The sequence below is a fragment of the Jaculus jaculus genome, chromosome 4 (assembly GCF_020740685.1).
Source record: "Jaculus jaculus isolate mJacJac1 chromosome 4, mJacJac1.mat.Y.cur, whole genome shotgun sequence".
Taxonomy (NCBI): domain Eukaryota; kingdom Metazoa; phylum Chordata; class Mammalia; order Rodentia; family Dipodidae; genus Jaculus; species Jaculus jaculus.
This window is the reverse complement of record NC_059105.1, coordinates 33,753,488-33,777,609: the sequence shown is the minus strand read 5'-3', so window position 1 is coordinate 33,777,609 and position 24,122 is coordinate 33,753,488. Positions and strand designations below refer to the sequence as shown.

At 42.5% G+C, this 24,122-nt stretch overlaps 1 protein-coding gene across 1 annotated transcript; it reads right to left on the bottom strand.

Moving 5' to 3' along the window:
- Positions 1–1,934: 1,934 nt before the first annotated feature.
- Positions 1,935–18,535, bottom strand: Cmklr2 (chemerin chemokine-like receptor 2). The gene is made up of 2 exons (XM_004653550.2): positions 18,483–18,535; positions 1,935–3,374 (listed from the first exon to the last, which is right to left on the bottom strand). The coding sequence occupies exon 2, from the start codon at positions 3,345–3,347 to the stop codon at positions 2,283–2,285; it is 1,065 nt and encodes a 354-aa protein (XP_004653607.1). The 5' UTR covers positions 3,348–3,374; positions 18,483–18,535; the 3' UTR covers positions 1,935–2,282.
- Positions 18,536–24,122: the final 5,587 nt, after the last annotated feature.

The window sequence follows — 24,122 nt, the reverse complement described above, 5'->3', positions numbered from 1 at the left end:
GATACATGCACCACTGGCTTTATGTGAATACTGGGGAATGGAACCCAGGCGTGAGGCTTTGCAAGCAAGCTTCTTTAACTCCTGAGACATCTTAGCCCAGGACAAGTATTCCAATACCTTTGAAATTAGTAGTATATTTAACATTAAGCTTTAAGGCTTTTTTTCTTGTTTATTTATTTATTCTCAATTTTTATTAACATTTTCCATGATTATAAAAAATATCTCATGGTAATACCCTCCCCCCCCCCACTTTCCCCTTTGAAATCCCATTCTTCATCATATCCCCTCCCCATCTCAATCAGTCTCTCTTTTATTTTGATGTCATGATCTTTTCCTCCTCTTATGATGGTCTTGTGTAGGTAGTGGCAGGCACTATGAGGTCATGGATATCCAGGCCATTTTATGACTGAAGGGAGCACGTTGTAAGGAGTTCTACCCTTTCTTTGGCTCTTACATTCTTTCTGCCACCTCTTCCGCATTAGACCCTGAGCCTTGGAAAGTGTAATCGAGATGTTAGTCAGTACTCCAGTCACTTCTTTCCAGCACTATGCCTTCTGAGTCGTCCCAAGGTCACTGCCATCTGAAAAGAGAAGGTTCTCTACCCAAAGTGAGAGTAGCGTAAATATAAAGGTATAAATATTAAGAGAAGTGCTTACTGGGCAGTTTGATAAGCATAGTATATACATTTTTTCCAGACATCAGCAGATGTTACACCCCTAGGGCTCATGACTACCCCTGTTTTAAGTTTTCAGTGTCAGGGATGTATTCCCTCCCATGGAATGGGCCTCCAGTCCAATTGGAGGGCAGTTGGTTTCCACCATGACAGACGTGCCACTATTGTACCCGTTGGCTCATTTGGCCTGGCTGGCCAATTATAAGGCTTGCAGTGTCCACTGTCGATTTTTCTTGGATTTTTGAGGTAGGGTGTCACTCTGGCCCAGGCTGACCTGGAATTCACTCTGTAGTCTCAGTGTGGCCTTGAACTCATGATTATCCTCCTATCTCTGCTTTCTTAGTATTGGGATTAAAGGTGTGTGCCACCATGGCCAGCTAGAGTTTTAATTTTTTAATTAATTAATTTATTTATTTGACAGAGAAAGAGGGAGAGAATGAGAATGGGCACACCAGGGCCTCCAGCAACTGCAAACAAATTCCAGACACGTGCGCCTCCTTGTGCATCTGGCTAACGTTGGTCCTGGGGAATTGAACCTGGGTCTTTTGGCTTTGCAGGCAATTGCCTTAACTGCTAAGCCATCCCTCCAGCCCAAGTCTTTCTGTTTTTAATAGGCAGGGTCTCACACTAGCCCTGGCTGACCTGGAACTCACTCTGTAGTCCAGACTGTCCTCAAACTCAAAGCTGTTCTCCTACCTTGGCTTTCAAAAGTGCTGGGATTACAGGTGAGCAATACCACTTTTCAATCTCCCCTTTCCCTCTCTTAACCTGCCTGGCTAAAATTCTATACTTAAAAGTCTGTGAATAAACTTCAACTTTGCTTCATGAAAAAAAGATTTAAAAAATAAAAAAGAATGGCTTTAGGGTGTAATGGCACACAAGCCCTGTAAGTTTCAAGTCCAGCCTAGAACTACAGAGAGTTCCAGGTCAACCTGGGCTAAAATGAGACCTTACCTCTAAGGAAGGAAAAAAAAAAAAAAGACTGGGTATGGTGGCGCACAGCTGTAATGTCAGGAGTCTGAGGCAGGAGGATCACTACTTCAAGCCAATTCTGGGCTGCATGGCAAGATTGAATCTCAAAAAAAAAAAAAAAAAAAAATCAGGTGTGGCTTGTGCCTGTAATCCCAGCACTTGAGTTCAAAGTCAGCCAGGACTAGAGTGAATTCTGAGACCCTGCCTCAAAAAAAAAAAAAAATAATAATAATAATAAAATAAAATAAAAAACTGAAAAGACAGTGACCAAAACATGCTACTGCTTCAGTAGTGGTGATTAATGTATTGTGGTGAGCTTTATGAAGATTCATTTATCAGACGCACATATCGATGAATGAGATGCAGTATCTACAGCAAAGCCAGCCTAAAACAGTCGAAGTCTTAGATTGCAGGTATCAAAAGAGCCAGCAGAGGGCAACCACAGTGACAGATCCTTAAACTGCAGAAAAGAAACCCCAGATCCTTCCAGTTTTTATCCACACAAAAATATGAGGCCAAGAGCCAACAAGTGGACCCAAAGCTACAACAGGATGGTCAGTTGTTAACCACAACCAGATTTAATCTGGAAGGGGACCCACGTGGAAACCTTACACTGGAGTATTGGAACAGCCTTGCTTCACTGGGCTGTTTCCAGGAGAGACAGGCTCTTGGTTTCAGAGTTCCTGAGCTGTTCGCTGACTGTGCCAGAGCAGCTGACTTCCCACAGCGTGTGCTTTAGTATCTCAGCAATGGAGGCCCGGAAGCGAGCTTGGAACTTCTTGCTAACTAGGACATAAAGGATAGGGTTCAAGCAACTATTGAGAAATGCTAGACCAGTGGAGAGCGGGATTCCAGCCTGCAGCACCTGGTGGAAAGAGCCATCGTGGTGAATGGTGAGCTCCCAAATGCTGAACAGGTGATAAGGAGTCCAGCAAATCACAAAGGCCATGACCACCGATAGGACTGTCCAAAAATGCTTACTGGAGATCAGGATACTTCGCTTCTTCACCTTGAAGATGAGACACAAGTAGCAGATACTCATTGTCAGCAAAGGGACAAGGTAGCCCACAATGAACTTGACCCAGGTCAGAGCATGGTGCCTCATCAAGGTAACGTCAGGATCATGCTCATGGAAATTGTTATAGCAAAGAGTGTGGTTGTTGATCTCCACAGTGTCCCGGAAGTACAGGGCAGGACCACCAATGAGAGAAGCCAAGAGCCAGACAAATATAATAACAACCAGGGAGCTCTTTACGGTTCGATGTCGAGACAAGACTGGATGGATCAAGTGGATGTAGCGGTCCAGGCTGATCACCGTCAGGAAGAAAACACTAGAAAACATGTTCAACTGGGCAATGAAGGAATTGGCCTTGCACAGCCAGATACCAAAGGGCCAGTGAAAATTCATGGCTACATAGGAGATGTACAAGGGCAGGAAGAGAACAAAAATGAAATCTGCAATAGCCAGATTGAGGAACCAGAGAGTAGTGACTGTCTTCTTCCACTTGAATCCTGTGAGCCAAATGACAATGGCATTTCCTGGAATTCCCAGAGCAAATGCTATGCCACATAACACCAGGGACACCCAGTGAACAATTCCCAACTGGACTCTCTCCTCCAGATCAGACTCTGGGGAATAATACTCCATGCTATAGGAATAGTTGTCAAATTCTTCAAATAACGTGTCCTCTAGTTCTTCCATGACCTTGTAGGTGGAGAATGAGGAAGTCTATGAAAGAAAATTTATAAAGAAAAATCAGTTAAAGAGAATTAAAAGTTCAGTGACTAAGAAACACAAATATGAAAAAAAAAATCTTAGGAACCAGACATAGTATTTTTAAATGATTTTTATTTTTATTTATTTATTAGAGACAGAGAGAAGGGAGAGAGAGAGAATGAGTGTGCCAGGGCCTGTAGCCACTGCAAACAAACTCCAGACACATGCGCCACTATGTGCATCTGACTTACCTGGGACCTGGGGATTCGAACCTGGATCCTTAGGTTTCACAGGCATGCACCATAACTGCTAAGCCATCTCTTTAGCCCATAGTATTTTTTTGTTTGTTTGTTTGTATTTTCAAGGTAAGGTTTTGCTCTAGCCCAGGCTGACCTGGAATTCACTATGTAGTCTGAGGGTGGTCTCGAACTCATAGCAATACTCCTACCTCTGCCTCCCGAGTGCTGGGATTAAAGGCTCACATTACCATGCCCAGCTTATCTTTTGTTTTTAAATATTTTTTTTTATTTTTTATTGGTTTTTCAAGGTAGGGTCTCACTCTGGTCCAGGCTGACCTGGAATTAACTCTGTCATCTCAGGGTGGCCTTGAACTCATGGCAGTCCTCCTACCTCTGCCTCCAGAGTGCTGGGATTAAAGGCGTGAGCTACCACGCCTGGCTATTTATTTATTTATTGATATATACATATATATATTTTTTGGGGGGGGTAGGACTTCTGATTAGATGAAAGCTGTCAAATCTCAGTAGACCTCATCTTCAAAATTATACTCTTTTGCTGTCAACTCAAAGGACCACAGAGGATGAGATTTAGAAAGAATTTAAGGGAAGAAGGCAGTGCTCCTCTAAAGCAGGAGGGGGGTCCCCGAATGGGAAAACACTTGGTAACTGATTGGCTGAGCTGGTCAACCCAGTTCCCATGCCAGGTGCTTAGGCACCTTGCAGTCTAATTCTCATCTTCCTGTCAGGTTTCTAGGGGACTCCTTTAGGGAAGAGGCAAGAAGGAGAAACCAGATCCCATTCTATGTGTGTGTGTGGGGGGGGGCTTATAACCTTGTTGTGGTGGTGGTTGTTTGCCATTGATGTTGTCTTTTTTTTTGAGGTAGGGTCTCACTGTAGCCCAGGCTCACCTGGAATTCACTATATAGTATCAGGGTAGAATCAAACTCACAGCGATCCTCCTATGTCTGCCACCACACCTGGCTTTTTTTTTTTGTAATCTTATTCATGTCTTTATGTCAGTTTCTAAAGAAGTGATCCTTTTTATTTTTTTATATTTAATTATTTTTATTTCAGAGAGAAAGGCAGAGAGAGAATGGAAATGCCAGGGCCTCTAGTATGCGCCTCCTTGTGGGTGGTATGTGGTACATGGGTACTGGGGAATAGAACTTGGGTCCTTAGGTTTTACAGGGAAGTGCCTTAACTGCTAAGCCATCTCTCCAGGCCCTGAAAAAGTAATGTTATTTCACATCTTCTGGTCAGATTTGTAGGGAAGCACTCCCATAGGGGAAAAGAGATAAGGAAAAATCAAATCCTTTGAAGCTTAAGAGAAATTCCTACTTTTAGCTGGAAAAGAAAAAAAAAAGTGGTGGTGCTCTCCTAACTGGGAGCTTGAGGCCAGCGTTAGACTACATCGTGAATTCCAGGTCAGCCTAGAGCGAGATCCTACCTCAAAAAAAGAAGAAGAAAAAAAAAAAAAGCAGGGTGTGGTGGCGCACACCTTTAATCCCAGCACTCAGGAGGCAGAGGTAGGAGGATCACCATGAGTTTGAGGTCACCCTGAGACTTACATAGTAAATTCCAGGTCATCCTGGGCTAGAGTAAGACCCTACCTCAAAAAACAAACAACAACAAAAAAATATGCTAGAGAGATGGCTCAGAAGTCAAGTCATCTTGGAGTCCCAATACACCCTGGTCTAATTCATTCAACTATACGCAACTGTGCTTTCTGTAGGTTGCAAAATGTTCTTTTAGTTTAGTTTCACTAAAAAGGTGTTCCAAAATGTTTAATGAGCGTGGTGGCACACGCCTTTAATCCCAGCACTCAGGGAGGCAGAGGTAGGAGGACTGCCATGAGTTCAAGGCCACCTTGAGACTTCATAGTGAATTCCAGGTCAGCCTGGGCTAGAGTGAGACTCTACCTCGAAAAACCAAAAAAAAAAAAAAAATGCTTTTAGAGGGCTGGAGAGATGGCTTAGTGATTAAGCATTTGCCTGTGAAGCTTAAGGACCCTGGTTTGAGGCTCTGTTCCCCAGGACACACATAAGCCAGATGCACAAGGTGGTGCATGCATCTGGAGTTTGTTTGCAGTGGCTAGAGGCCCTGGTGTGCCCATTCTCTCTCTCTCTGCCTCTTTCTCTCTGTCTGTTGCTCTGAAATAAATTAATTAATTTATAAAAAAGAAACACAAGATGAGTTTTCAAAAAAACAAAAATGCTTTTAGAAGCCTGGTGTGGTGGCACACACCTTTAATCCCAGCGCTCAGATGGCAGAAGAAGGAGGATCAAGATGAGTTCCAGGCCACCCTGAGACTACATAGGGAATTCCAGGTCAGCCTGGGCTAGAGTGAGACCCTACCTCAAAAAAAAAAAAAGGTTTTAAATTGGCATTGGGCGCAGTCAGGCATGACAGCATGTACGGTGTGTACCTCTAATCCCAGAACTCAGAAGACCAAAAGAGGAAGATCATTTCAGTGCACAAGATTAAGGCCAGCCCAGACCATCCAGTGAAACCCCATGTCCACAGAAACAAAACAAAATAATCTCATTATGTTGACAGTATAATCAATCACATTGCATTAGACGCATCAAATTGTTTCTAGTGGGATAACAGAAAAAGGGCAAAAACCATGCAGAAAGGAAATGGAATCATTTTCCTCAATTTCTCAGAGGGAAGATATATCAAAACAGAAAGGTGTAGAGATATAAATACATATGCACACGTATGTGTATCCATATGTTTGAGAGGTGGTGGGAGATGTGAATGAAATCTCAGAAGTAAACTGTTGGGCAGTAGTCAGAAAGAAAGATGGATAAACAGACATTGGGTCTTTGGGTTCAGGCTTTAAGGAAATCATGTCACCTATTAAACAGGCAGGATTGAGTGGTCTTGGCCGGCAGTGACTTTCTACTGAGATATTGGTATTCTGGAAGGATAGAATAACAATGCCAGGATGAGGTTTGTAGACCTGACTGAAAAATGGGAAATAGCTACTGTCTCCATCTTAAACCATGTGTGCTGCTGAAAGGCCAATAAATAATTTTGATTGAAATGAAGACTAATAAAGATATTCATAATCATAAAGTCCTTGAGTAGTCACTTAAATAACTGCCAAGCTGCCCTGTTGACATGGTTATCTGCCGTTCCACCCAAATCTACTGGAAATGTGTGGAAAATGCTTGGCCCTCAGCCAGGTCCAAAGAACTTTCTGTAGCGCTGGTGGTCTGGTTTCCTGACAGTGCGAAGGGGCATATTTACTTCAAGGATTTGTTGCCATGAGGGCCCAAGCTATCACATTCCTGGGTTACATTTATTCAAACCATCCACCTCTGAAGCACAAAGGAATTTACTGAATTAAACAAACCGGTTCCTGATCCACTGAGGTTTTATAGATGGCAAAAGCTGCAACTCTTTTTCTGATTGCAAGACGTCTGGTAGAAGAAAGTGGAGGGACAGTCTATATAAAATCCAGATGATTTGGGGGGGGGCAGGACATCTGGTAGAAATATTCATTGTTAAACTTTTAAATGTGGCTTTAGACGAGGCTTGGCGATGGAGGGAAACATTTGGTTCTCTACCTTAACAAAACACAAAGATTCCTCTGGCAGAACATTCGGTGAATGCTGCAGAGAAGTTTAGTTTATTTCATAATGTTGAGTTACATGGGTTTTCATGAGCCATCGCAAAGATGTACTTACACAGAATCGCGAGGGCACTTGCCTTTTAACCTGCTTTGACACAGGAAGGCTGGATGCTGTGTGACCTTTGTCCACGCAGACAGCCTGTGCAAAGCAGGCACCCTGGGTACAGAAACTCGAGAGCCCTGTACTTCTCCTGGTAAAGCCATGGGCCTTTGGAGGGTCATGTAGAAATAACCTATTAATTATGAGAGAAACTACAGTGGAAACCACAAATCCATTACCCAGCAACCATATGTGGTCAGGAACTTTTTATTATTATTATTATTATTATTATTATTATTATTATTTTGCTGCCCTCAAATTCCTTAGCCTACTGCATCTGCAGCTTCAGCAATTCCTACCAGTGAGCACCAAGACAAATGGTTGGAGATTACTTGTTCTTTTCTCTTTTTAATTTTTATTTTTATTTACTTCTGAGAGAGAGAGAGGGAGGGAGGGAAGGAGGGAGGGAGAGAGAGAGAGAATGGGTACACTAGGACCTCTAGCCACTGCAAATGAAAAGAACTCCAGACACATGTGCCACCATGTGCAGCTGTCTCAGGTGGGTCCTGGGGAATTGAACCTCCGTCCTTAGGCTTTGCAGGTAAGCACCGTAACCACTAGTCTTCTCTTCAGCCTTCTTTTTTTTTTTCTTTTAATATCAAATCCTTCCACATTCCTCTCAAAAAACCAGTTCCAAAAGGCCAAAGCCACACAGTCAGGGGTCTAGCAATAATAATCCCACTTCTCGGTACCAACTTTACTATTGCAGTCAACTTCTCGTTGCTGGCAGAAAACACCCAACCAAGAGCAACTTGTGGGAAAAAAAAAAAAAAAAGGTTTATTTTGGCTTACAGACTAGAGGGAAAGCTCCGTGATGGCAGGGGGAAATGATGGCATGATCAGAGGGTGGACAGTACCTCCTGGGCAACATCAGATGGACAACAGCAACAGGAGTATGTGTACTTCTTTTGGTTTTTTGAAGTAGGGTCTTGCTGTAGCCCAGGCTGATCTGGAATTCACTCTATTCTCAGGGTAGCCTCGAACTCACAGTGATCCTCCTACTTCTGCATCCCGAGTGCTGGGATTAAAGGCATGTGCACCATGCCTGGCTTGTTTTTTTTTTTTTTTAGGTTGTCTCACAGTAGTCCAGGCTGACCTGGAATTCACTCTGTATTCTCAATGTGGCCTCGAACTCTCAGCAATCCTACTACCTCTGCCTCCCCAGTGCTGGGATTATGGCACGCACCACTACGACCAGCTCTGGCTGCTTTTTAAATATATCTTTTTGTTTGTTTGTTTTTGTTTTTTTGAGGTAGGGTCTCACTCTGGTCCAGGCTGACCTGGAATTAACTCTGTCATCTCAGGGTGGCCTTGAACTCATGGCAATCCTCCTACCTCTGCCTCCTGAGTGCTGGGAATAAAGGTGTGCGCCACCACGCCCAGCTTAAATAAATAAATAAATTTATTTATTTATTTATTTATTTGAGAGAGAGAAAGAATTAGTGTACCAGGGCCTCCATCTCCTGCAAATGAACTCCAGATTCATGCACCACCTTGTGCATCTGGTATATGGGTCCTGGGGAATTAAACCTGGGTCCTTTGGCTTTGCAGACAAGTGCCTTAACCACTAAGCCATCTCTTCAGTCCCCCAGCCTTTTGTTTTCTTTTTTTGGTTGAAACAAGGTCACCTGTAGTCTAGGCTGGCCTTGAACTTGCTATGTAGTTGAGACTGGCCTGGAACTCCTGATCCACCTGCTTCCTAAGCCACCATGTTTGGCTAGCAAATTGTTTTTCACAGAATTTTGGAAAAGTGAGTGAATGTGTGTGCACACGTGCCTACACGTGCATATGCATGCGGGGGTGGGGTCCAGTTTAGGTCACTGCTCAGTGTTCTCCACTAATTATCAGGCATGAATTGTATACCACACCCCAGAATGTACTCAAGATGTTTGGCACCAGTCAAGTATTCTGCTGCCCTTGGATGAACAATCTTTTGGAAGGTGTCAAGGCATAGCAATGTTTTATAAAATACCCTGTTTATCTACCCAAGGGAGAAAATGAGGGGTTGGTTATTGTTTTTACCAGTGTTTAGGACAGAATCTAGCACCTCCTGAATACTAGGCAACAAATTGAAACTGAATGTTGAAGAGCGTGTGGTTGCACAAACGCCCTAATCCCAGCACTTCAGAGGCAGGTCTTTTTGTTTGTTTGTTCGTTTTTTTCCAGGTAGTGTTTTACTCTAGCCCAGGCTGACCTGGAATTCACTGTGGAGTCTCAGGGTGGCCTTGAATTCATGGCGATCCTCCTACCTTGGCCTCCCAAGTGCTGGGATTAAAGGTGTGTGCTTCTGGTTTTTATTATTATTATTATTATTATTATTATTATTATTATTATTATTATTATTTTAAAAAAGCTGGCATGGTGGTGCACACCTTTAATCCCAGCACTCAAGGGGAGGCTGAGGTAGGAGGATCGCCTTTAAGTTCAAGGCCACCCTGAGACTACATAGCGAATTCGAGGTCTGCCTGGACTACAGTGAGACCCTACCTTGAAAAAAACCAAAATAATAAAACAAAACTGAATTTCTGGGCTACAGAGTGAATTCCATGTCAGCCTGGTTTAGAGTGATAACCTGCTACAAAAGGAATAAAAAAAGAGGAGGAGGAGGAAAGAAAAGGAAAGGAAAGAGGAGAGGAGGAAGAAGAGGAGGAGGAGGAGGGGTGGGAAGCAGAAGAAGAAGGAGGAGGAAGAAATTATCAAGGAACAGAGGGAGAGAGAAAAAGAAACTGAAGGCTAGGTGGTATATAGTGTAACTGATAGCCTCTGTTGATTATAAGGCAATTTAGTTAGCATGGCCCCCAAAGTGAACTAAAAATGGCAAAAGTAGGAAATATCCTTGACCCTGTAAAGGGAAATTGGTCTTTTTCACTAAAAGAGTCCTCCCAGCCTTAACCTTGCTGGAGGGCAGAAATGTCAGAAAGGTCTGGCCTTCCTTTATCTCTTCTTCCCCAGAGCTATGAATACAAGGCTCCAAGGTACCTGGCCTAGGAACTATATCAGCTCCTGACCACCCAGTAACATCTTATAACTAGTAAAAAATATGAGTTACCATGCTGATTACCCACTCAGGTAGTCTCTTAAATTCTATAATAAAAATCTTTCTAAATCTCACCCTCCATGGTCTGTAGAGTTTATTCTTCTTTTTAAAGGAAGTTTTTATTTTTATGTATTTATTAGAGACAGAAAGAGGGAGAGAGAGTGAGAACGGGTGAGCCAGAGCATCCAGCCACTGCAAACAATGCATGTGTCACCTTGTGCATCTAGCTTATGTGGGACCTGGAGAGTCAAACCTGAATCCTAGGTTTCACAGGCAAGTGCCTTGCCTGCTAAGCCATCTCTCCAGCCCAAGTTTTATTCTCTGAGTTCACAAGATAAGAATGTGGAGGCCACTCTTGAGTGGAAATTTTGTGTGACCATGTATATCTGACAACCTAACTCCTAAGTTAATATCCCAACCAACAGATAAGAAAGGTTCCTATTGATGTCAAAGATACTCTGAACCCACACATCAATTGGAAGGTAGTAGAACAGAAATGGGTATATAGTATTTTCCCAATTCTTCTTCTTCTTTTTTTTTTTTTTTTTTTTTTTAAGCAGGGGAAGGTTGAGGTACTGTTCCACTCCAGGCTGGCCTCAAACTCAGTGATCCTTTCTTCTCTGCCTCCTCAGTGCCGGGATTAAAGGCGTATACCACTTCTCCCAGCCAGCTTATACTTTATTAGAGAAGAATCTTGTTTTCTTTGTAGTTTCTAAGTCATTTATTGATTAATGTCATGCATTACAACAAATGAAACTATTATAAAGAATGGACTTGTTTTGATCTGGCTGGAAAAAGAGACGAAACAAAAGGGAGTGGATGATGATGAAAGCCTTTGAATGCCATGCTTAAGGGTTTGGATTTCATTTCGCTGTCAGTTGGGAAAAGTACAAATGTTCGTATGACATGACTGAATCTTTGTTTTTGTAGGCGTCATCTGAGAGACGGGCTGGGAAAAGATCGGATTGAATAGAAGGAGGTGATCAGTAAGAAGCTAATTACCACAACTGAAATATAAAAATGGAAGGGACTTGCTAAGAGTTAGAATGAAGATGAGGGAGACATGTTTGAAAGATGTTGATTCAGGGCTGGAGAGGTGGCTTAGTGGTTAAGGTGCTTGCTTGCCTGGAAGGTCAAAGGACCCAGGTTCCATTTCCAGTTGCACAGGGAGCACATGTGTCTGGAGTTCATTGGCAGCAGCTGGAGGTCCTGGCATGCCCATTCTCTTCCTCTCTATCTGCCTCTTTCTCTCTCAAATAAATAATTTAATTAAATAATTTTTTAAAAATAAAAAATACAAATGAGGGCTGGAGAGATGGCTTAGCGGTTAAGGCTTATGCCTGCGAAGCCTAAGGACCCAGGTTCAATTCTCCAGGTCCCATGTAAGCCAGATGCACATAGGTGGCACATGCATCTGGAGTAGGTTTGCAGTGGCTAGAGGCCCTGGTGTGCCCATTCTCACAATCTCTCTCTCCCTCTCTCTGTCTCTAATAAATAAATAAATAAAAACAAATTTAAAAAAATACAAATGAATCAAGTAGAACTGAAATGATCTCTAGTTTCACTCCACTGGCATCAAGTTCTTTTTTTTTTTTTTTTTTTTTTCAAGGCAGGATCTCACTCTAGCCCAGGCTAACTTGGAATTCCCTATGTAGTCTCAGGCTGCCCTTGAACTCATGGGGAGTCCCCTACCTCTGCCTCCCGAGTGCTGGGATCAAAGGCGAGCTCCACCACGCCTGGCTTCAACTTCTCTTCATAAAAGGAAGTAGCAGGGTGACCTGCGTGCCTGGCTCTCAGCTTCCCTTGCGGGTATGGGAGGAAGAAACCAGGTCACTCAGGAGTGTCATCACCTACCTGTGGAGCAGTTGTTTTAATGCTCCACCCAGAAGTCACTGTCCTGACTTGTACAGTCCTGAGGATTTGTTGACCTCATTAAGTCAGGGGGAAACTTTTAGGTTTAGTTGCTTTGTAAAACCTAAAGATATTGAACATACAGCTATGATTTTTTGTTTGTTTGTTTGTTTGTTTTTCGAGGTAGGGTTTCATTCTAGTCTAGGCTGACCTGGAACTCATCTCTGCCTCCCAAGTGCTGGGATTAAAGGATTGCGCCTCCACGCCGGGCTACAGCCATATGTTAAATATCAGACTGCCTGTTGATTTCAAATCCTAGTTCTAGCTCTTCCTGGCTGTGAGATCTCGGATTGACTGCTGCTTTGAAACCCGATTCGTTTCCATAAAATGGAACTAGGAAAAGAACTGGATTCACAAAGTCACTGTGTGGAGAGTCTTAAATGGTTCACTCAATGCTTGACAAAAAGATGTTCAGATATGGGGATCCTAGCTACAGATGACTGGGCTTCTGTGTGAGAATGAAAATACTTAGTAGCAGAGGCCAGTAAGTTGAAAAGGAGACATAAAGGGTGGAGAAAGGAAGGGAAGAGGATACTTAAATGGTTGATATTGTATATATGTAATTACAATGATTGTAATGGGGAGGTAATATGATTGAGAATGGAATTTCAAACGGGAAAGTGTGGGGGTGGGGAGGGAGGGAATTACCATGGGATATATTTTATAATCATGGAAAATGTTAATAAAAATTTAAAAAAAAAAAAAAAAAAAAAGATGTTCAGGACTGTGAATACCCACACTTAGTGGATAGTGCTCACAGCAGAAGCAGAAGAAAAGACTGAGTTGGATTTCTTTGAATTACTTCAAGAGAAAGATGAAAATATTCTACGTATAGATTTAAAAATATGTTTTGTGCTCGGCATAACCTTTAATCCCAGCATTTGAGAGGCAGAGGTAGGGGTTCTCCATGAGTTCAAGGGCAGCCTGAGACTACATAGTGACTTCCAGCCTGGGCTAGAGTGAGAGCCTACCTCAAAAAAAAAAAAAAAAGTTTTGTGTGTTTCATGTATTTAAATCTCAATTCTGTATGGAGTATACATATTGTCATATTCCTGCCATCTAAATTGGTGTCTACTATCCAGATTGCATAGTTCTCCCCACATTTCACTGAGTGGTAAGAAAATTGAACACTGGATAATCTTTCTTTGTTTTTTTTTAGTTTTTCGAGGTAGGGTCTCACTCTGGCCCTGTTTGGAGCTATGAGCCTAACCTTGGCCATGTTGACAGAAACCGCCATATAGCAAGTTAAGTTTCTACTTCCTCACCTAATATTCAACTACCAAGGGATCGTATCCTTGGCTGAATACTTCCCCATGCAGCCAGTAGCTGATGAAGAAACAAAGGCATTGCAGCCTACCACTGAATAGCATTTTGTATAAAAGAAAGGAGGAGATGTCAGAACCGAAGCTGCTCTTTGACCTTGAGAGCTAAGGATGTTCTCTTATCTCTTAATACAAAGGAGATCTCCTGATTTGCAGCTGTGCTTTGACCTTGGGATCTCTAATCTCCTAATCACAATCCCAAAGCATTGTTTAGTTTACAACCTAGGCGGAGTGGGCACCTGATAGAGGGATTAACCTGGATTAGCCCTGGTGAAACTGACTTTAGGCATGTAAACATTGTCAAAAAAAAAAAGGTTCTATCTTCTATATATAAGCCATGTCTGCCTGAATAAATCTCGAAGCCTTGACAAACACCTAGCATGGTCTCCTTCTTGTGTCTGTTTGCCTCCCATTCAGGTTAACTTCCCGTTGGGTCTTTGTTCAACTCCCCACTGGCCAGGGCATGACCCAGGCTGACCTAGAATTCACTATGTTGTCTCCGGGTGGCCTTGAACTCACAGTGATCCTCATACCTCTGCCTCCCAAATGCTGGGATTAAAGGCATGCGCCACCATTCCTGGCTCTTTTCTTTCTCATTCTAGCCCAGGATGACCTGGGACTTATTCTGTTGCCCCAGGCGAGCTCCAAACTCATGGTGAGACTCTTCTACCTCTGCCTCTGGAATGCTGGAATTAAAGGTCGTATACCACCACACCCCAGCTGGTCTCTTCTTTCTTTAAAAAAGAACACTCCTAGAATCGAATCGGGATCCTTTGGCTTTGCAGGTAAATGCCTTAACTGCTAAGCCATCTTTCCAGCCCTCAAGTGAATAGAGTTTAGAGAAAAAGATCTGTAAATGGCCACTAAGCACATGAAGTGCACTGACATTCCTATTACATGCATTAAAATCACTGGGGAAATGGCTCAGCTCCTAAAGATACTTGCATGAAAACTGTCTGTGCTTGTTTGATGTAAAGCCAGACTCACTGGAATTCATTTGCAGTAGCAAGAGGCTTTGGTGTGCCCATTCTCTTTCTCTCTTAAATAAATATTTTTAATTAGAAAAACAAAAAACAAAAACCACTCTCTTATTCCTCTTTGATTAAAGGTGTGCTCAACCTTGTGACATTGAGACATGATACTGTCACAAAGACAGGATATCTCTCTGCTTGTTTTTCTCTCTCAAATGATAAATAAAATAATAATAAAAGAAAGATGCTTTCTTTGGAAAAAAAAAATCACAAGCTAGATTCTGAGAAGCCAGGGGCACACACTGGGAGTGTGCCACTATGTCCCTGCTTTCAATTTCATCATCATTTGGCACAAAAGATGTTTGGTTTTTAATCACACATTGTTGGTGACATCTAAACCAGTCCAGGGGGAGTACTGGATTTAGGGTGGAAAGTGAATTGCCAGCCCTATATTCTTATTTTAATTTATATCAAGGCATTTCCTGTCTTAAAGAAAGGCAAGGTTATTCTCCTAAAGGAAAAGGAACAATAGTCAGGGAATCTGCAAAATATATTAAGGCCAACGTCACTTTACAGAATAATATTGCTCATTTTCCAGAGCAATCCAGAGTGGTGGAAGAAACTCGATGACAAGAGTGGAGAGGAAACTTGTCGGTAGCAACAGTAATTGTTTCACACAGCAACACATCAATGAGGGAAGAAGAGAGGAGAGGAATTCCGAAGCTTCCTCTCATTCATGCACGATTATACTTGACATACTTTTGCCTTTTTCCTCCTAGGAAATGAGAGGGAGTGTGGGAGAAAGCCTAGCTTGAAAAAACGTGAACACTGTTTGAAACGAAGCAGTTTGAATACCAGACTCATTCTGTGGTGGCTTATCGATTTTCAGCATGATGCATTTTGAATATTAATAGTGTCCTTTTGCTTCATTTTTGGATTTGTTTTCGTCTCATCCTAGCCCAGACTGACCTGAAATTCACTCTGTAATCCCTGCTGGCCTCAAACTCACAGCAATCCTCTTGCTTCTGCCTTCTGAGTGCAGGGATTAAAGGCATGCACCACCATGCCTGGACATTAAGGGGTTTTGTTTATTTGTTTGTTTATTTTTCAAGGTAAGGCCTCCCTCTAGCCCAGGCTGACCTTGAATTCACTTGGTAGTCTTCAGGGTGGCCTTGAACTCATGGAAATCCTCCTATCTCTGCCTCCCAAATGCTGGGATTAAAGGCGTGCTCCACCACACCCAGGCCATTGAGGAATTTTTTTAAAGACAGGGTTTTGTTATATAGTCCTAACTGGCCTATTGTCTCTGAATTTGCAGTAACCCTCCTGCCTCTGTTTCTCTAGTGCTGAGATTACAGGTGTGTGTCACCATGCCCAGGTGCAGTGTTCTATTCTATCATGACCAATCTATATCAGGAGCAGTTTTTTGAATTTACAAAGCTGACTGAAAAGCTCACTGGAAAACTGTAGTAATGCACTAGGAAGGTCTCAGGAAAGTGAGGGAGGGAAGTTGAAATCATGATATTGTTGGAATGATTAAAGGAACCATGGATAAAGGAGTTTGACAGCTGTCTTTAGAAGTTTGAAGATGAACAAAGATTTTTTTTTTTTTTTCCTGAGTAGCTCTGATCTTGAAACTACAGCAAAGAATGTTGGTATCCTAGGAAAATTCTGACTAAGGCAGAGAGACTCTTCAAAACTAAGAATATTAAGAATGATGAGCCGGGCGTGGTGGCGCACGTCTTTAATCCCAGCACTCGGGAGGCAGATGTAGGAGGAATGCTGTGAGTTGGAGGCCACTCTGAGCCTCCATAGTGAATTCCAGGTCAGCCTGGGCTAGAGTGAGACCCTACCTTTAAAAAAAAAAAAAAGAATGATGGGCCTACCAACCAACAAACCAGACAGATGAGTGTTGCAGTTACCTTCTAGTTGCTGGGACAAAGCATCTGACCAAAACCTGATGGGAGAAGCAAAAATTTTTTGTTGCTGTTGTTGGCTTACAGTCTCAAGGGAAAGCTCCATGACAGCAGAGGACAGCATGACATAAGTGGAGGTTATGCTCTGGGATCCAGTGTCACACAAGTAAGACCACTGGCACACGGGATGTGAGGCAAAGTTTTATTGGGTAAAAAGAAAATAAGAAAGTTGGTGCACCAGGTCTGCATCTCCAAGTTCAGGATCAAGATGCAGCCCTGATCTATTGGGAGTGTCAGTTTTTATTGGAAATAACCACATGATGTTTATAGTAAAAACAGGATCAGGAGTTAAACTACCAAATTGCATACTATTAAAGATGGGGGGGGGACTAATTACAAGAAGTCATAAGGTTACATAGGTCACATAGGCAGGAACTGAGGCAAAAAACATTCTATGCTATGTAATCACAGAGATATTTAGAAACAGATACAGAAAGGTTATGGTACATTGCATAGAGGGATCATCCATTATTTAGGTAACAGTAAACATCTGCATTGCATGAAGGAATCATCCCCTTCCTTTCACATTCCATTTTCTACTTAGACATCACCTCTTTGCCACAGCAGGTGGACAACAGCAGCAGGAGTGTGAGCCAATGTCTGGCAAGCTGGAACTAGCTCTAACACCCCTAAGACCACCCCCTAACAACACCTCTCAACTTACCACCACCCATCCCCAACAAGACCTCCTCCAGCAAGGCTTCACCTCCCAAATTACCACCAGCTGGAAACTAAACATCCAGAACACATGAGTTTGTGGGGCACATCTGATTCAAACCACTACACAAAGGAACTTCATTGAGGAGGCACTGTGGAGGTTCAAAAGCTAAGGGCAAGCCAGATGTGGTGGCACACACCTTTAATCCCAGCATTTGGGAGGCAGAGGTAGGAGTAGTGCTGTGAGTTCAGCATGAGCTACAGTGATACCCTGCTCCGCCCCCCTTTCTCTCTCACACACACACAAAAAGAAAGGAAGGAAGGAAGGAAAAAGAAGGAAAGAAAGAAAAGCTCAAGGGCTATTGGACAGGAGCACTGTAGAAAGCACTAATGCATACACTAAAGAGGCCCATTCTCTCTCTCTCTCTTTCTCTTTCTCTCAAATAAATAAAATTTTTTATTAAATTTTTTTTGTTTATTTTTATTTGAGAGTGACAGAGAGAGAGAGAGAAAGAGGCAGAGAGAGAGAAAGAATGGGCATGCCAGGGCTTCCAGCCACTGCAAACAAACTCCAGATGCATGCGCCCCCTTGTGCATCTGGGTAACATGGGTCCTGGGGAATCGAGCCTCAAACCAAGGTCCTTAGTCTTCACAGGCAAGCGCTTAACTGCTAAGCCATCTCCCCAGCCCATCAAATAAACAGATTTTTAAAAAAATAATTTATTTTATAAGCAGTTTGGCTTTACACAGGTACTGGGGAATTGAAACCAGGCCATTAGGCTTTGCAAACAAGGGCCTTTAACTGCTGAGCTATCTCCAGCCTCTAGTTGAAGACTTTTTGTTTTGTTTTGTTTGTTTGTTTGTTTGTTTTTTTTTTGAGGTAGGGTTTCACTCTAGCTTGGGCTGACCTGGAATTAACTATGTAGACTCATGGTGGCCTTGAGCTCACAGTGATCCTTCTACCTCTGCCTCCCAAGTGCTGTGATTAAAAGATGCCCAACATGCCCAACTTTAAATATTTTTCTTTTTATTTTATTCTTACTTGGGGGTGGGTGTTTGAGGTATGCCAGGGCCTCCTTCCACTGCAACTGAACTCCAGGTGCATGTACCACTCTTTGTATCTGGCTTTATGTGGATACTCAGGAATGGAACCTGGGCAGTCAGACCTGGCAAGCACCCTTAACCACACAGCAATCTCTCCAGTTCTGCCAGATCTTGTAAAAACAGGCAAGCAAGCAAACAAACAAATGAGAGGACAAACAATTACCTACAGTCTCTTCAAAGGAGTAGTTGCTCAATTCCAGTTAATAAACTTTGATTGGATTTTCCTGCAAAAGGAAAAGATGCCCAGCATGTCATAATGTCATTGACAACTGCAAGCAAGTTATAGACAATCTTGCGAAAAGTGGTTTGTTGTAGCAGAGAAATAAAACCATGCTATTACAGTTGACCCTGGGCTTACTATAGATGAGAACATGGTAGAATGATGCGTTAAATCATGTGGTTTTGCTTGAACAGTCTATACTGAAAAGTAAATTTAAGAAATTGGGGCCAGGCGGTGGTGGCATATGCCTTTAATCTCAGTACTTGGTAGAAGGGTTCATGTGAGTTTGAGGCCACCCTGAAACTACATAGTGAATTCCAGGTCCACCTGGGCTACAGGGAAGCCTTACCTCGAAAAACTAAAAAAAAAAAAGAAAGAAAGAAAGGAAAGTAGGAAGGAATAAATAAATTGTGGCAAAATTTGATGCTATGCTCAAGGAAGGGTGTGAAAATTTCTGTGGTCAGCTCCAAGGACAGAATTCCTGCATTGACATTTTGGGCTGATATTGGGGATATACTAGAGGAAGTCTTCTATCAAAGTGATACTTATTCAGATAAGCCCAGCATGGAGGCTCATTTAGGAGGCTGAGAAGGAGGAATTCTATGAATTTGTGGTCAGCCTAGACTACCTTGTGAGACCCTGTGTCAAATAAACAGAAAAAAAGCTATGCGCAGTAGCACATGTCTTTAATCCCAGCATTTGGGAGGCAGAGGTAGGAGAGGCCACCCTGAGATCCCATAGTGAATTCCAGGTCAGCCTGAACTAGAGTGAGACCCTACCTCAACAAAGCAAAAAAAAAGAAACCTTCACACAAAAAAATCTTTTTTGAGGTAGGGTCTTGCTCTAGCCCAGGCTGATCTGGAATTTACTATGTAGTCTCAGAGTGGCCTGAACTCATGGCGATCCTCCTACCTCTGCCTCCTGAGTGCTGGGATTAAAGGCGTGTGCCACCACACCCAGCATTAATTTTTTTTTTTGCTTTTATTAATTTATTTGTTAGAGAAAGAGAGAGAGAGAGAATGGGCATGCCAGGATCTCTAGCCACTGCAAATGAACTCCAAATGCATGCATTGCCATGTGAATCTGGTTTATGTAGGATCTGGAGAATCGAATCTGGGTCCTTAAGGTTTACAAGTGAGTGTCTTAACCACTAAGCCATCTCTCTAGCCCTCACTTAGCATTTTTTAAAATTTTTTAATTAGCATTTTCCATGATTATAAAAGAATATCCCATGGAAATTCCATTCTCCATCATATTAACATTTGTTTTTTGAGGTGGGGTTTCACTCTAGCCCAGGCTGACCTGGAATTCACTATGTAGTCTCAGGGTGGCCTCAAACTCACAGTGATCCCTCCTACCTCTGCCTCCCGAGTACTGAGATTAAAGCATGCACCACTTCACCTGGCCAGATTGTATTTTTATTTCTTTGAGACAGAGAGAAAGAAAGGGTGGGGAGGGAGAGAATGGGCACACCAGAGCCTCTTGCCATTGTAAACAAACTCCAGACAAATGTGCCACATTATGTATCTGGCTTTATGTGAGAAGTGGGGAACTAAACCTGGGCTATCAGGCTTTGCAAGCAAGTGCTTTCAACTGTTGACTCATTTTTCCAGTCCCACTTCACAGATTTTGATGAAAATGGAGAACTCAAAAATTTTAAAGGTGGGACTGGAGAGATGACCTAGCAGTTAAAGGTTGTTGCTTGCAAAGCCTAATGGTCCAGGTTGGATTCCCCAGTTCCCATGTAAAGCCAGATGCACAAAGTGGTGCATGTACTTGGAGTTCGTCTGCAGTGGTGTGAGGTCCTGAAGCACCCATACTCACTATCTCTGTCTGCCTCTTTCTCTCTGTGTGTCTGTCAGTCTCTCTCTCTCAAATAAAAATATTTTTAGAAAAGATTTAAAGGTGCATTAATGATTCATGTGTTAGCTGTTCTTAGACTTTTCTGAGTTCAAACTCAATAGGAAAAGTATCGTTTCCTTATTTTACCAAGGTAAGGTTTTGCTCTAACCCAAGCTGACCTGGAATTCACTATGTAGTTCCTGACTGGCCTTCTACTTCTGCCGCCTGAGGGCTGGGATTAAATGTATGCACCATTACACCGGGATTTTTTTTTTTTTTGAGAGAGAGAAAGAGACAGACAGAAAGAGAATGAGTATGTGTGGCTAGTCCTCTTGCCACTTCAAAGGAGCTCCAGATACATGTGCCACTTTGTGCATATGGCTTTTCATGGGTGCTGAAGAATCCAACCTGGGATTTGAGGCTTTGCAAGCAAGTGCCTTTAACTGCTGAGCTATTTCTTCTGCCCCCTTTTCCCTTTCTTTTTCTTCTTTGGATGCTGTCTAAAATCCCAAGCATGCATATCCTGACATCTGGGGGGGGGGTTCCCATCTCCCCTTTTTTTCTCAGTAAATCTCCTTTGCCTTACTCATGTCTTGTCATCCGCATGCCTAATTTTTCATGGTTGTGAGACAAAGAATTTGACAGTATGAAAATCTTAAACATTTTGGAGGTCCCACCAAGATATTATGAGGTGAGATTCATGCCATGTCACACACCACCCCTTTTATCAGTCCACCCTCAGAAGGTCCTACAACAATTTAACTCCATCTATGTGGGTCCTCTTTGATCATCCTTCAATGTTTGAAGGTCAATAACAACAGAGACGCTTAAAAAAATCCTCTGTGTTGCCAGGTATGGTTGTGCATGCCTTTAATCTCAGTATTTGGGAGGCAGAGGTAGGATTGCTGTGAGTTCCAGACCACCCTGAGACTACATAGTGAATTCCAGGTCAGCCTAGCCTATAGTGAAATGCTACCTCAAAAAACCAAAACCAAAAAACAAACAACAACAACAACAAAAACCCAAACCAAAAACCAAAAAAAAAAATAAAAACCCCTCCAAACCTCTATATGTTCTACTACAGTCTGAGGTAGTCAGATCAAGTTGATGTCCATCTCCTAAGTAAATTTAGGGTCTCAATTCTTGAAGGTAGGAAATGATAGGTGGTTAGGCAGACATCAGGCTCGGAGGTCACTGAAGGACAGAACCAATCTCCCGATTCCCTGGCAACATTTGAAAGGAAAACATCACAATTGCTCCTCCATAGGATTTAAATTCCACATGAAAGGGAGGAGGATGGAGGCATCAAGAGCTTTTGACCAGGGAAAGCTAGTTTGAGTTTTTCCCCTGGGTGGGGACACGCCATTCTAAACTACCTCAAATTTAAGATTGTGGTCCCTCCCTTAAGAGTTCATTCAAGATCCACCTCACAAAGAATCCACCCCTTGCCTGCAGATATGCTAAAGAGGGAGGAGTAGGGTTGGAGAGATGGCTCAGAGGTTAAAGACACTTATTTGCAAAGCTTGATGTCCTGGGTTCGATTCTCTAGGACCCACATAAGCCAGATGCACAAAGTGACACAGGCACCTGGAGTTCGGCTGCAGTGGCTAGAGGCCCTGGCGTGCCCATATTCTCTTTTTGCTTGCAAATAATTTTTAAAAAAATTAAGAGGTAGGAATAACAGTTATCACCTTAATAAGATAATGCACTTAGACCTGAACGTCCCTGCTCCCTGCTATGGCTCACAGCTTTTCTGAATTTTCCCTCAAGTATAAGTACAAAAATAAAGTATAAGTACTATTTTTTGTTTTCTTTAGATGCCAGCTAAATCCTAAACATGCTTGTTCTGACTCTTTGGGACTTTTTTTTACCTTTTTCCTCAATAAGTTTCCTTTGCTTTAAAAAAATATCATATATTTAGCAAACAATTGTGTCGAAGAAGAATACACAGCCAACTAAAAAACCAATACCAATAAATTCTACAAAGACTTACAAGGAATCGTTCAACTTCGTTCCTTCCTTATTCTTTCTTTCTTTTCCTATGTGTGCACGTTGGCATGCTCACTTTTGTATGTGTTCTTGTTTTTGCTCTTGTTGAAGTTCTTACTAAATCCCCAATGCACACTAACAGAAGACACAAATAAAGAAGTTATTTTTTTAATGTACTTTCACATATAAGCTTGTTAATCATTTCCTCATATGCCTTAAATGCCAATTCTCTTTCCCATGCTGTCCGAGGCAAACATGCCGCCAGAGGCGCTCAGGAACACCATCGGTATCTTCTTCTCAAACAGGGTCTCTTACTGGCCTGGAATATGACCACTGGGCTAGAAGGACAGGGATTTAGACACCCCTGCTGGGAATTTTTACCAGAGCACTAGAGCTCATGCCATGCTTGCAAGGCAAGCACTGGACTCATCCAGCTACCTCCTCGGCTTTCTTACACAGCCCTGGATAGTCTGGAGCTCTCTCTAAACTATGTCGGCCTTGGACTTTTGTTGAGTCTCCTGTCTGCCTTTCTAGTGCTGGGATTACAGATGTGAATCACTACACAGGGCTTTCCTTTCTTTCCTCCTTCTCTCCCTCTCTCCCTTCCTTCTGTTCCCTTCTCTTCCCCCTCTTTTCCTTCTCTTTTACCCTCTGTAGCAGACAGCTTCAGGTTCACTGAGATGAACTTTCAGACGAGGCACAGTTATGGAGGAAGGGATTTATTGAAGCCTACAGATCCAGGGAAAGTTCCATAATGGCAGAAGAAGCTGGCCTGCCTTCACAGGCCCAAGCAGACAGAGAGAAGCACAAGCCTAAAAGCCAAAAGCCACAGCCCACTTCAAGAACTCCAGCTAGGCACACTTTGCATATCTTTCGATTGAAATCAGAAACCCATCACCACAACTTAAGATCCACCCAGTGACATTGCCTCCAGCCAGGTAGCCAGCAGATGCAAACTACAAACAATAAAGAACAGAATATATTGGGGGCCATCTATTCTTTTCAAACCACCACACCCTCCTATTTTTCTTTCTCTCCCTCTTTCTCTCTCCCTTTATCTTCTTTTCCCTCCTTCCTTCCTTCTTATAGCTTTTTGACACAGGATCCCTCCACAGGATCATCCTCCTGGAATTAAAGTCATGTGGCATCATGCCTTGCCCCAGGAGCATGGTGATGGACTGACCAACGTCTATATGCATCCTGAAAGTTATATGTCTGGATGACAGAGTGTAAATTTTTAGAAAAGTACATGGACTCCTATGATATTGTTTTAGTAAAAGATGAATCATGAGACTCATTAGTTCTGTTTCACAGAAGATTCTATAAACAAGTATAAATGATGTAAGAAGTACTCATGTGTTTATCTTGCAGGAAGAACTCTGGTCTGCTAGTTTGGAGGTAGGGTCTCATGGTGTAGCCCAGACCAGCCCAGATAGAGGTGCTCTCCATTTTCCTGCCTCAGCCTTCACACCCACATCCAGAAAAACTCTTATTTACAATATATTCTTGCTCTTGGAATTTTCCCTTTGCATAACTGAATATTTTCAACACATTGAACCTGTCACTTGTCAGCTTCCTTTTTTCCCACCTGTCTCAATCCACTCCTTGCTGTGTTGTTAACAGATTACACATTCTTAATGTCAAAATTTGAATAATAACTCATTGGTTTTTTTCATTATTTTTTAAACTGAAATTTGTAGTTTAATTTTATTATGCAGTTTTGGAAGAATATTTTACACGGGGAAAGTTTGC